We start from the raw sequence: 12,944 nt of genomic DNA, 5'->3' as shown, positions 1-12,944 counted from the left end.
AATATTAATACGGCCCTAAAGTCTATTTGTCTATTGACTCATGATTGTCAAGTGGCTGTCAAATGACTGTCATATTATTATTTCATGATTTTATGCAACTGTTTTTTAATAACATTGCCAATCAAAATAAATTGAATCGGATAAATAACATTGTATTTTTATTGAAATGGCTGCGGTATTAAAAAAACGAGCATTAGCAGAATATAACAAATCATTTCCAGTGCGTAAAATTAAATATTTACATATTTTAATGCCAGCTGAAATGGTTTCGTTTATAACCTTTATTGTATTTACAGGACGGTCCTCCCACAAAAAAGCTTCATTTAGCAAAGAAACCACTAATAGGAAGTTCAGCAGCGGCATTTGTAGGCTTATTAGAAAAATGCAAGTCAAGCGACGAGGCGCTGCAATTTTTGTTGCGTATCTCGGATTGTTTGCAATTTCAAGAGTCTGACGTGGAAGAAGCTATAAAGAAGTTATCGAAGCATTTCCAGTCGGAAGAGGAGTCTGTTGTCAGGGGGAAGATACTGTGGCTATTTTGTGACATTGGACTTGAATGTCCTTATGCAAACATAAACAATTTGATTGATGAAACCATTCATTTAATAAAAAATGAAACATCACATAAGGTAAATGCACTGTCATTTACATTGAATGTATCTTTAATTATACTATAGTTGGAAAACCATAATGATACTTTAGTTCATCACTTCATACATATTACAATAGAACAGAAACTGAAATAAATATTTTATATTATCAGGTAATAGCGCAAGGCATAGCCACATTGACGAAACTAAGCAGCAAACTGAGTGATGACAAGATTCTTATGATGCGGCTGGTGGGAGTGGCCAAGGACAACCTCAAAGACACCAGCCATCAAGTGAAGTGTAGGTGCTTGCAGTTGATCAGTGAACTGTACCCTATACATCCAGAGGCAGATAGAACCACAGAAATGATTGCCGAGTCTGATGCAATTGTTAAGCTACTTGGAGATTATTCTAATGCTGAGGTACTGTTATGTATCAATATTATATTATATAGCAGATTTTTTCTTTATATATTTCTGTAAACATTCTAAAGTTTAAATTTTCAAAAATAATTTGGGTCCATTGTTACGATCACTAATTTATTAAACTATTTGATCCAAATATATTTTATGCTGTTTGTAGGATGCCAGAGTAAGATGTGAAGCTTTCCAATCCCTACTTACCCTGCATGAAAGAGGACAGACATTGAATGCAAACCTGTATGATCATGTTTGTGTTGCACTTACGGATGATTATGAGATTGTGAGGGAGGTGGCACTCAAATTGATTTGGGTGCTGGGCAACAAATACCCAGAAAAGTAAGTAAATTTTTATAACATATTAACTATAGAATCTAGTTTTACATGTATGAGAAATCTATACTATTAAGTAAAGCTGAAAAGTTTGTTTGTTTGAAGGCACTAATCTCAGAAACAGCTGGTTGTATTGAAATATTATTTTACTGTCAGATAGCCTATTTATCGACCAATAGGAGAGAAGCATTAATCAAAATTGTCACAAAAATGGGGAAAATTTATTCCTTTTGAAATTTCTGTAGTGTTATGCCAATCATGTACAAGGGAATTGCTACTGTTAAAAAGATTGAAAAAATAAATTATGAAACAAAGTCCTCTGCCCCCTCTGTCTGCTCGTCTGAATAGGATAAACTTTAAAAACTACCCAATGGATTGTGATGAAGTTAGCTATGGAGATAATTTAAGAAAGGATATGGCTACTTTTATCTTGGAAAACTCTTTCACGCCGGCAAAGTTAGGAGCAAAACCTGGTAGGTAATAGGCTCATGACTTATTTAGAAGCAATATTATCATAAGCATATCTTACTACCTAACATGACTTGACATGACAACGGGTATAGGACTGTCTGTATTTAACCTATTACATTAATCCATTGTTGTGTTCAGTGTGATAAGGTTGCAAGACGGCGAGACGACGATGCGTCTTGTGGATGACGCGTTTGTGCGCATCTGCTCTGCTGTAAACGACCTGTGTATGGGCGTGCGCGCGCTGGCGTGTACTCTGCTCGGCACCACGCGCGCTGTCTCCGACCGGTTCCTGTTGCAGACGCTCGATAAACAGCTCATGAGCAATATGAAGGTACAAATATAGTTGATTTTTACTTAATTTGTTTCTATTCTCTTATTTTCATTTGTTTATAATTCATGCTTTTGTATGTTATATCAGACATTAGAGATCGGCATCTTTCGAAGTTGCCATTTGATGAAGTAGGGCATTATTAACTAATGATATTATTACAGAAAAAGCGCAGTGCGCACGAGCGCGGCGCGGAGCTGGTGCGCAGCGGCGCGTGGGCGAGCGGGCGGCGCTGGGCCGACGACGCGCCCGGCGCGCTGGTGGCGGGACATCGCGTCACGCTGCTGCCCGCCGGCGCTGCGGGCGCCTTCGTGCACGGGCTCGAAGACGAACTTATGGGTTGGTGCTCAGTACAGTGTCAATGTTCATATACATCAAGTGAAAGAAATTTTTAGGGTTTCATATAATATTTATCAGACCGAGTAAAATGTTGCTAAATTACTTGAAAAAAAAAAGAGACATGAATAAATAATTTACTTAGTATGAGATATAATATATTATACCGCCAAACCTCTTATACTCATATATTAATTACACAGAGGTGCGTTCTGCCGCTGTTGATGCAGTCTGCCAACTGTCGATGGAGAATCCCACGTTCGCCACGACATCATTAGACTTCTTGGTGGATATGTTCAATGACGAGATCGAAGAGGTGCGCTTGCGTGCGATCGACAGTCTCACGCGCATCTCGCACCACATTGTATTACGAGAAGACCAATTGGAAACTATATTGGGAGCTTTAGAGGTAAGTTTTAATTTAATTTCTTTCAGTCAAGTCTGAAGTAATTTTTCTCGCGAGTGAGATTTTATTCTATTTTGTACAATAATATTACAGGATTACTCAATGGACGTGAGAGAGGGGTTGCATAAAATGCTCGGTTCGTGTACGGTCGCTTCGAAAACATGTCTAGAAATGTGCATTGATAAAATTTTAGAAAATCTCAAGAGGTATCCACAGGTGAGTAATATTTATTATTCCTATAAATTTAAATTTTTTATACTTCTTTTGTTGACCTGGTTTGTAACAAAATATTACCTTTTCTAAAATATATCTGTTCATAATCCAAACCAAGTTGAGTATTGGTTATTATCACTGGAACTCCTACTTATGATAAGCACAAATAAATTGCACTTTTTTTTCTCTTTACCTAGGACAAACGTTCCACATTCCGATGCGTACAACGGCTTGGCAGTTCTCACGCGTCCCTCGTATTGCCATTGACCACGCGGTTACTGGCAGTGCATCCGTTCTTCGACATGCCAGAACCAGACGTAGAGGATCCAGCTTGTATCCTTTTTTATATATCAATACTACATCAGCTAGAATCAATAAAACATCGTTTTAAAAAAAAAACAAACTCAGTAATTTCCGAAATATAAGCTCACGGTTTAGATTCCCATAGAAATTATGTACAAGTATATATGGATCGTTTATTAATTTCCTGCCCAAGTTTTGATCACAAATAAGAAACAAAACATTAAAATTGTCAGAATATAACTTGTTCATTTTCGATGAATAACCTATTACGACGTTTTGTGAATTTTATTACACACAACAATGGCGATAGCGACAAAAATTTTCCCTTAACTCGTTGTCAAGATACTTGCGTGTTGATCCTGGTGCTGAACGCGGCGCAGCACTGCACCACCATGCTGCCGCTGTTCGAGGAGCACACCGTCAAGCACTACACCTACCTGCGCGACACCATGCCACACTTCGTACCGCAGTTGCCTATAGGTGAGGCGTTCTATCTCTTTACTGCAAGGACACTGCAATACATGAGCAAGAATAGTAAAGATGTTAATTTTATAAAATTCCTATTATAGTACATTTAAGTAATATAAAATGTACCATAGAGAATTTATTCGAAAAGTGCTTATGTGAAAGTGGTTACAAGCGTTTGAAATTCAAATTTTAAATGGTATCTGTCTAATAACGAAATCGAGATATACGCAGGTACTCGTGACGTCACCGGCTATTACAGTGCGTGCATAAGAAAATGGCGGCGAGGAAACGCCACTCTTGCGCATAGAAATATTTAAAATAATAATAGTTTTAATCATATTATCCAACGAAGTGTGATGTCGACAAATTTGGGCATCTATCTATTATATAACCTCATTATCATGGATATGGTTGGTAACCAGGCGACCAGCAGTACAGTGCAGAGAAAATCGAGGCGGCAATGGACGACAGCGCGGTGCGCAAGTTCTTCTCGTGCGTGTTGCAGCACATCGACAACGCGGCGCTCTCCAACTCTGTGCGCCTCACCATGCTACGTCACGCCGAAGAACAACTCAACAAGTACCACATTACATTATACTTTTAGGGATGAAAGAAGTATTTACCTTGGAGTCGCTTAAATTGGAGTAGACGAGCGAGCAGTCCTTCACCCCCTACTGCTCCTCCTGGGATTCATTCCAAGCTCCATATTTTAGTCGCCTCTTACGAAAGGTAGGGGATGCCTGGACTACAAGGCGCGCGGCACCTCCTTCGTCTTCTCTGCCTGAGGGCGGGATTGTTCTGCTCATAATCCTACTCCGGATGTATTATTATGTGAGTGTGTAACGTGGTGTGCGCAGGTTGTCGGAGATGGAGCCGGCGGCGCAAGGCGCGGCGCAGTTCACGGCGGTGGCGGCGCGCGTGCTGCTCGCGCTGCACTCCGCGCCCGCGCCTGCGCCCGCGCATGCGCTCCGCGCGCTCACCACCGACTGTCTGCGGTATTATTACTTTAACATATTGCCACTACCGTGTAGGCCAGTTGTGACTCAGTTCGATCAAGATGATCGGAAATCGACGTAAAATGACAGATTTGTTGTTTTTAACATTAATTTTATATGTAGTATAATTTGATTAAAAATTTTACGAGCCATATTAATTTAAGATGAAAAAAAAATTCCCTCTCATTTTACTATTTAAATAAGTGTCACATAATCTACGTTTTCAATTAACCTACAAATAAAATATTTTAACTTGTATACTTTGCAGCCTCCAACATCAGTTCACTGGGGTCTCGGAGCAAGAAAACGCTCAAGTTTGGCAATTGGCGTTACGAGTGTGCGCTGCCAGATTGTACGCGACGGCTGTGCCTTTACAAACGACTCACGGCGCGACTACGCCAGGAGGGCCAGGCTCGACGCCTGCCACCCCAGGCCCCTGCACGTCTGGCACATCGGCCACAGCTGCAGCCCTGTCTGCCGTCGCAGCGCTTACGCATCATGCCGAACAGTTGGACAGAATGTTGGCGGCAGCTGGTAATTGTTTTTAACAAATACATATTAGTCCGACCGCATCATCAAAGTGGCATCTATTATTTTGCGGCTTATACTCGCTAAATCTACATTATTGCATTTTGTCCTATTTATTCAAGAGCAAAGCAAAAACCTTTTTTTATAGAAGCCTAATATTCCTGTTTTCTTTGAAAACGAGTAATTGCTCTAATCAACACTTCTAATATATTATTAAATAAAACCTCTAATATTGTAGGCGTCGAACCCGACCCGTTCACGATCGCAGTGTTCCGGCACTTGTCGATGAACGCGGACAACAAGCCGGCTGCACTGGCGCGGGCGCTCATGCCGCTGCTGCAGTCCGCGCCGCTGCCCTCCATTCCCAGGCCTAACCTTAAGGTAAATTGTTTGTCATGCCAACGCTATATTGATGTTTTGTTTGAATCTATAGTCGAGTTATATAAATTCATTATTATTAACCAGCTTTTACTTGCGGTCCCGTTAATGACTATTTCCAGGATATAAAGTAGACTATAGCACTCGGGGTAATGTAGCTTACTATTGGTGAAAGAGTTTTCAACATTGGTAAGTAGTTTTTGTGATTACGCAAAGTTTTATCCGCAGTTGGCAATCCCAGTAATCCCGATTATCCTATAACTGAAGTTCGGTTTATTGAGTCACCACTATATTTTAAAGGATAGAGTTGTAAATCCGATTTACTCAGTATTGGTTTCCTCTCCATTTTGAGGTGTGTTATTTACTTTGATACAGATCCGCATGACGTCGGCGCGTATCGTCGAACCGGCGGCGGAGAGCGACACGGTGGTGCGCTTCAGCGCGGGGCTGGTGGCGGGCGTGGCGCTGGAGGCAGAGGTGCTGCGTGTACGGGCGGCGCGGCGACTGCGCGTGCGCGTCGCCTACCCAGACCGCCGCGTTCACGCGCTTCTGCCTCATCACGACCATCTGCGACCGCTCGACCACCATGAAACCAGTATGATAACCTACATACCTATAACATTTTTTTTTTGTTCGTTGTTTACTTGCTTATTAAGTTCTTTGAAAAAAGCCATATTTTAAATATTAAGCCTGATTCTGATAACTGTTATACCCCTAATTAATTTTTTTTTTTCTTTTTCTACGCACAATGACCCGATCTACTACGGGCTACGTGCGGAAAGGAACCCCTCAATATAGAACACCTAATATCTAATCTGTATTCCTTTTATAACTCATTCAACACCAGTTTAAACTTAATGACAATGCACGCTTAACGTTTATTTATATTCTTCTTGATAGTGCAAGCTGTGTGTCTATACTAATTACATTGTTTTTATTTCAGATGATGATGGAACTCAAAATCTGCGTTTACTTACAAAAGTGCTAATATCTCACGGTGTATGGACGGAGCCATGTGGCGTCGATATTTCGATATGCTTAGCTGTTGAAGATGGCAGCAGCAGGGAGCCCGCGCCTCTAATAGAACTGTGCAAGCCCGTGCGAGTTACAGTCGCCCCCAAACCTATCAAACGGGGCATATAGAAACCGCACTTAGGACTGTTAGCAACAAGGATGCCTATAAAAGAAATATTTTGTAAGATCTAAATGTGATGAGGTTTTTTAAGTATAGATTTTTGATTTTTCTAGATCTCCCAGTTGCACCTCATCAAAGGTATTGAAATTTGAAGTAATTAAGAAGTGTTTTGAAATTTGAAGTAATAAAGAAATTTGAAGTAATAGTTTTGTAATAATCATTCCATACAAAATTGATTACATAATATTATTTAAGCAAGAAAATTGAGACCAAAATATTATAACACATTATTGAATATTATACTTCTGTAAAATTTCTATCTGATTGTCACACATTTCAAATGTTAATTTGGATACCTAACAGCAATTATGATTAACAAAAACTTGTCATGAGTCATTGATTGAAACATGCGTATATTGTTAACTGTATGATGTGTATTATGTACTTTTTTAGTAAATATATATAACTAAGAATCTACTTTCATTATTGAACTTTCACAATAGCTATTGGCTTATGATTTTTAAGTAACAACCTTAAATGAAAGAAAACATTTTATCATAAAAATTTGTTTATTTACATACTTCACGATACAAAATCATCTTGTACATTGTTTTAAACTTCCATTTCAGAATTAGAAAGCACCAAAATATATAGAAAGGATAAAAATAAAATTGTAATCACATATTTGCTTACAAAATACTTTATCACTTATGGATTAGCAATTAAGCACAATAAGTTTGTATTAGAGACTAGATTAGACAATTTTTTTAAGGAAGAATTTCACACTTTACATGAAAAAAAATGTTTTCAAAACTATTTATAAATATGAAAATGCATCAATTAATATACAAATTCACTTCTTCAATATTAGATAAAAATAAATCCAGCTTGGTGTATGTAATATTAGTTATTTATGTAACTTAACAACTTACACATGTTCTAGGAGAAAATGTTAGGGTGATCTTTAAAAAATAAACAGTATTGATCACTGTTACACCAAACTTAAGGAACTTTGCAGGCTTAGATCCAATACATTTTTTATATTGATTTGAACATCAATATGTTAATAAGTCTACAGAAGCAACAGAGAAATTCAAACCCAGTCTAGCCCTGGTTATATTCACAAGCAAAAAAATTATACATGATAATTTATGTATCTAAAATAATCACAGCAAAATAATAATTCCATATAATACAGATTTCTTTAGTTAAGTATTTTATAGGTATTATGTAAATAATAAAATGTATGCACAGCATGTTTATAAGTTAACTACTATAATTCTTATTCAGTTATCAATTTATAAATTTGATTTATTATAGATAAATGGTTCTGATAATAATCATAAATTGCAAGTTTTCCCGATACCAGACAATGGAAGAAAATTGGAAGGTTACTGTCTAGAACTGAATCATGTTCAGGCTGAAGGAAATCCATGAAGTTGACCATAGTACAACCCAAACACACAGTTCATTAAGGACATTTCTCACACAAAATTTAATTGGAGATAATGAATTACCATAGAAATAATTTGTTATCAAGACGTGGATCATCTGTCAATGAAGACTAACTGTCATCAGTAGCTTCTATACCTAATAATTCACTTCGGGCTATGGAGTTGTGTATAAGCTGCTTGACTCCTGGCATCCATGTGCCCACCACACTCACATGATCTACCATAAGTGCCCTGTGAATTTCATCTGCTTTCATTGGCTCATCACCTTTCAGACCTGTAAGTGAAAACAGTAATGAAAGTTCAGTTTTATTATCAATATAAAAATATTTCTTAGAATTAGATTAGTTGGAATTTAGGTAGATTATAAAACACCTAGTAAAGAATTAAATTTATCAATAAAATATTGCTATAAACAACTTACATGAAGCCAAATCCTTCATTTGCATATATACATTGTTATTTAATTTCCCACCAAGCCACATTTCCTCCATGATAGCTATTCGTCGCTTGATATCATTAGCTTTAGATCCCAATTCAATACTGTTTTCCAATATTTCTAAAAGGGATCCTTTTACTTCTTTTAGGATATTCTCACTGTCCATTTGAACATCTTCAATTTGGTTCTTTACATTATTACTATAAATGGGAGGTGCAGAAGGCACTAATGCAGGCATCGGAGGTAAATTTACAGGCGCTGGAGGGGTAGGAGTCGATGAATTCGATAAAGGGAATGCGACCCTTTTATTTAAAAAGTTTCGAGGCCTGCCAGGCGTGGTTTTCTGTGCGTTGTATGTAAATTTTGGGGGATCGTTCCAGCCAGGGTCGTATGTACCTAAAATAGAAAATATGTTATTATATATTTTTACTTTCAAACATATGTTTTGATGAAGACAATATACGATACTAGTTCCGCTGGTTTGCAGGTTTTTGTTACCATTTCACCTACCTTTAACACTTTGATTAGGAGTGGTGTTGCAGTTGTCCATTATATTTGTTAAAAAATATTTATACGTAGCTAAAGACTAAGAATTATGAAAGAATGTTAATGAAAAACATTCAGTGAGAAAAGGCTAAAACATGAAGTGACAGTCTGACAAGAGTGACAGTTCAGACTAACTGTCAATAATATTACTCAATTGACAAAAACATATTGGCAGAATTGTAATGGAACAAAAAGAAATAATGTTCATTTTGTCAGTATTGTGAACATAAAATTTTATTTAGTTTATAAATATAAGTATCTCAAAGAAAAAAATACTTCGGTATCAAAATAAGTAACAATCAAGGACATATTAGCTACACATAGTCAATGTACATACTATTACATTGACTACATTGACATTGACATTGTATTTCTAAGTTTCTTCTGCTTGTTATTGTTCTGAGTTTCTTCGTCTACAAAAATTGTATAAAAAAGTATAAAACCATAAATGATTGACTTCTTTTTTATTTACGCCATTATGAACCGGTTAAAGTCAAAGACCATTCTGCCTAGTCTCAAAACCATAGCGAAAACAAAATTTTATATTTTATCATCTATGAATAATGAATTTATCAGATTGTCGTTGTCATTTGTCAAATCAAACGTGTAAATTGTAATACACACGAAATATGGGTTTTACTATAATTTATAATATTTTTATTGTGATTTTCTTCGTCACATTACAGCTATACATTTGCCAAGGTAAATATCAATTATTGGTATAATGCGTTGTTAATTATTTGTCGTACTTTTAATTCATGAAGATAAGTTTAGCGGCGGAACAATTACGTGGCCTTATATTATGGGAGGATTTGGATTAGATACCTACAGTATATTTACATGGTTTAATGTTTCTTAGGTGCTAAGTCGGAATTTGTCACCTGCGGCACAATATTGAAAATAATGAATACTGATTTGCGGCTCCGACTTCACTCACACGATGTTAAATACGGGTCTGGCTCGGGCCAACAATCAGTCACAGCGGTGGATGTTACCGACGACAGCAACAGCCACTGGCTTGTCAGGCCGGTGATGGGAGAAACATGCAAAAGGGGGTAAGGGTGTAATAAAAATATTTTTTCTATTTTCTATGAATTTTGGTTGGCATACTTGTAAAAGTGTTTTTGTTTGTATGCCATGAATGGATCTGCCCCCTTATTTCCATAAATCATTGATTAGTTTAAACTCTCAATGGAAGTGAATATTGTGTGAGTATTAAATAAGTGTTTTGGTATGCCAGAGTGCTTTTTATATAACTCTCATAGTCAAGGTGTATAAACTACCAAGAAATAAATTTTAAATCATCTTAAACTTTTGCCCAGTATCATTTGATTTTTCTTCATTAAAATAAACTTCAAAATGTTTACTTTATTGTAGATATTACATTATATATCTAGATTGAAGTTCATGAGTAAGCATGTTTTTAAGTTTGAATTTATTAAGCAAATTTTTTGTCTGACTGTACAAAAGTGTAGGTGGGAAATAACAGTGGCTACTAATCTGAAAAAGATCTTTACATATGTAATATTTTCAAATAAAATAATTTCAGTGAGCCAATCAAATGCAACACAAACATCCGTCTTCAGCACATAGCAACCAAAAAGAATCTACACTCACACTATTTCTCTTCACCACTCTCTGGAAACCAAGAGGTGTCATGTTATGGTGATGATGATGGTGAAGGTGACAGTGGAGACAACTGGACTGTTGTGTGCAATAATGACTACTGGAGGAGGGACACACCCGTCAAGTTTAAACATGTGGACACAGGAGCGTAAGTATTTTCAGTTAAAGAAATTTCAGGTTCATATAAAACAAATGAAGTGATCCTATTGTATGTCACACCTCTATCTTCTATTTAATATATTGACTGCAGTTCACACAAGAGTTGTTATTTTGGACGCAAAGCTTGTATAGCTAGTGCACAACTGTTTTGTACTTTGTTTTTTTATGTGCATGCGGCAAATTGACCCCACTGCTCTTGACAGTAAGTGGAGTGGTATTTGGTAGGCAGGTTATATAACCTTGTAAGGTGGTCAGTTGCTCTCCAGGTGGATATGAAATATATCCTACCACCAGCAAAACCTATCTAAACACAGATCTTTGCACTCATTAAAATCGTTCCCATGACAAAGTTCCTTAATCACTGCACTGGCCCATTGCAATATTTGTACACCAGCCGTTTAAAAAATGATCAGTTATTTCTTATGGGCATAAGTTACTGGGATAAAAGTTAGCCTTTGTGTTAATCTAGTTCATGATCTATGTGTGTGCCCAATTTCATAAAAATCTGAGTACATTTAACATGCATTCAAAAATCTGATCAAATATTTTCACACTTTCGAATTTATAACATTAGTAATTATAGGTAAGACAACAACTATTTTGGTAATAATAAAAAAATATTTCTATACCCACCATGTAGCTAATCATAATAATTCCTCTTCTATATAGTACTTCTATATAGTATTCTATATAGTATTCTACTAAAAGTAGTTGTTAAACAATAATAATTGTAATATTTATACTGTTAATATATGTAATATTCTGGTGTATTATTTAGTTTTGCTGTCTTACTATTAACTTAAGGTCAACAACAATTTATGAAATGTTGCATGTGTTACCATTTTAAAATATTATTATGCTCCAATTTATTCTTTGAATTTTTACTACACACATCTTTTTGGATCAGTAAAAAAACTACTCCCAAGGATGAGGCCAAATGCAGCATAAGTAACAAGATTTGAAAAACACTAATAACCTATTTGAGTTTAAATCTATATTTTCATTCCAGATTTTTGGCGGGATCGGGTCGCACATTTGGTCGACCTATCAGTGGACAAGGAGAGATTGTAGGTGTCAGTTCTCAGTATGGTGCATACACAGACTGGCAAGCTAAGGAGGGTCTGTTCATCCATCCAGGAGAGCTACTGCCCCACCAGCATGCAGTGCACACAGAGTTATAATACACAACATTTCAACTTTAGTACATTGTGATAATTTTGTATATTTTTAATTTATTTAGGGAGAAACATAAATAGGTAATATTTATTTTTTCTCCATGATGAAGAGTCATCTACCATGATTTGGTTAAGTGTTCCTGGGGGGAAAATAAAGTAACAAATATTCTACTTGCTCATGTGTTAACTTTATCTCAAAGGCTATTTAAAATCATTAGAATGCATTTCAGGCATTCTTCCCACCCATAATAATTGGTTGCATTAACAATTGAATATAAAACAAACTAGATTACATGTAAATATAGAAGAAATTATTAGTAAAATATATTGTAATGTTTCACTGCCGTTGTCATTCACCATTTACACTGAGCTATCCTTACAGTAGGTGAACTATTAATCATAAACAAAATGGTGCATTGTACAGTATTTCCACAGCAATAATGATAATTATCAAGTTCCTTGTATATCCCAAATACAATTTTAATAATTGGATACAGTTTATTTTGATAGAAAATTATATTATAAAGTGAAAGTTAAGTTAAAAAGCAGTGTTACAGATACATCACTTCAAATGCACTGTCGTGCTCGATTTGTTGCTATCGTAATAATGACCGAATAAAATGTTGAAAAGATAACAAACAAGAG

General features: G+C 36.3%; 3 protein-coding genes across 3 annotated transcripts; 2 read left to right on the top strand and 1 right to left on the bottom strand.

Annotated features, from left to right (window-relative positions):
- The first annotated feature begins 166 nt into the window (after positions 1 to 166).
- On the top strand, positions 167 to 7,380 carry LOC115447004 (integrator complex subunit 4). Its single transcript, XM_030173893.2, has 16 exons — positions 167 to 220; positions 297 to 629; positions 764 to 1,012; positions 1,173 to 1,348; positions 1,952 to 2,144; positions 2,306 to 2,480; positions 2,681 to 2,886; positions 2,977 to 3,099; positions 3,294 to 3,429; positions 3,742 to 3,879; positions 4,290 to 4,446; positions 4,725 to 4,862; positions 5,131 to 5,396; positions 5,629 to 5,771; positions 6,144 to 6,363; positions 6,712 to 7,380. The coding sequence occupies exons 1-16, from the start codon at positions 167 to 169 to the stop codon at positions 6,909 to 6,911; spliced, it is 2,907 nt and encodes a 968-aa protein (XP_030029753.1). The 3' UTR covers positions 6,912 to 7,380.
- A 73-nt stretch (positions 7,381 to 7,453) lies between these two features.
- Positions 7,454 to 9,671, bottom strand: LOC115447007 (steroid receptor RNA activator 1-like). The gene is made up of 3 exons (XM_030173896.2): positions 9,304 to 9,671; positions 8,779 to 9,189; positions 7,454 to 8,631 (listed from the first exon to the last, which is right to left on the bottom strand). The coding sequence occupies exons 1-3, from the start codon at positions 9,341 to 9,343 to the stop codon at positions 8,468 to 8,470; spliced, it is 615 nt and encodes a 204-aa protein (XP_030029756.1). The 5' UTR covers positions 9,344 to 9,671; the 3' UTR covers positions 7,454 to 8,467.
- A 142-nt stretch (positions 9,672 to 9,813) lies between these two features.
- Positions 9,814 to 12,929, top strand: LOC115447006 (stromal cell-derived factor 2). The gene is made up of 4 exons (XM_030173895.2): positions 9,814 to 10,041; positions 10,199 to 10,394; positions 10,889 to 11,113; positions 12,134 to 12,929. The coding sequence occupies exons 1-4, from the start codon at positions 9,969 to 9,971 to the stop codon at positions 12,303 to 12,305; spliced, it is 666 nt and encodes a 221-aa protein (XP_030029755.1). The 5' UTR covers positions 9,814 to 9,968; the 3' UTR covers positions 12,306 to 12,929.
- The last annotated feature ends 15 nt before the right edge of the window (positions 12,930 to 12,944 follow it).

This window comes from Manduca sexta, chromosome 28 (assembly GCF_014839805.1).
Source record: "Manduca sexta isolate Smith_Timp_Sample1 chromosome 28, JHU_Msex_v1.0, whole genome shotgun sequence".
NCBI lineage: Eukaryota > Metazoa > Arthropoda > Insecta > Lepidoptera > Sphingidae > Manduca > Manduca sexta.
This window is presented reverse-complemented; position numbering and strand designations above follow the sequence as displayed.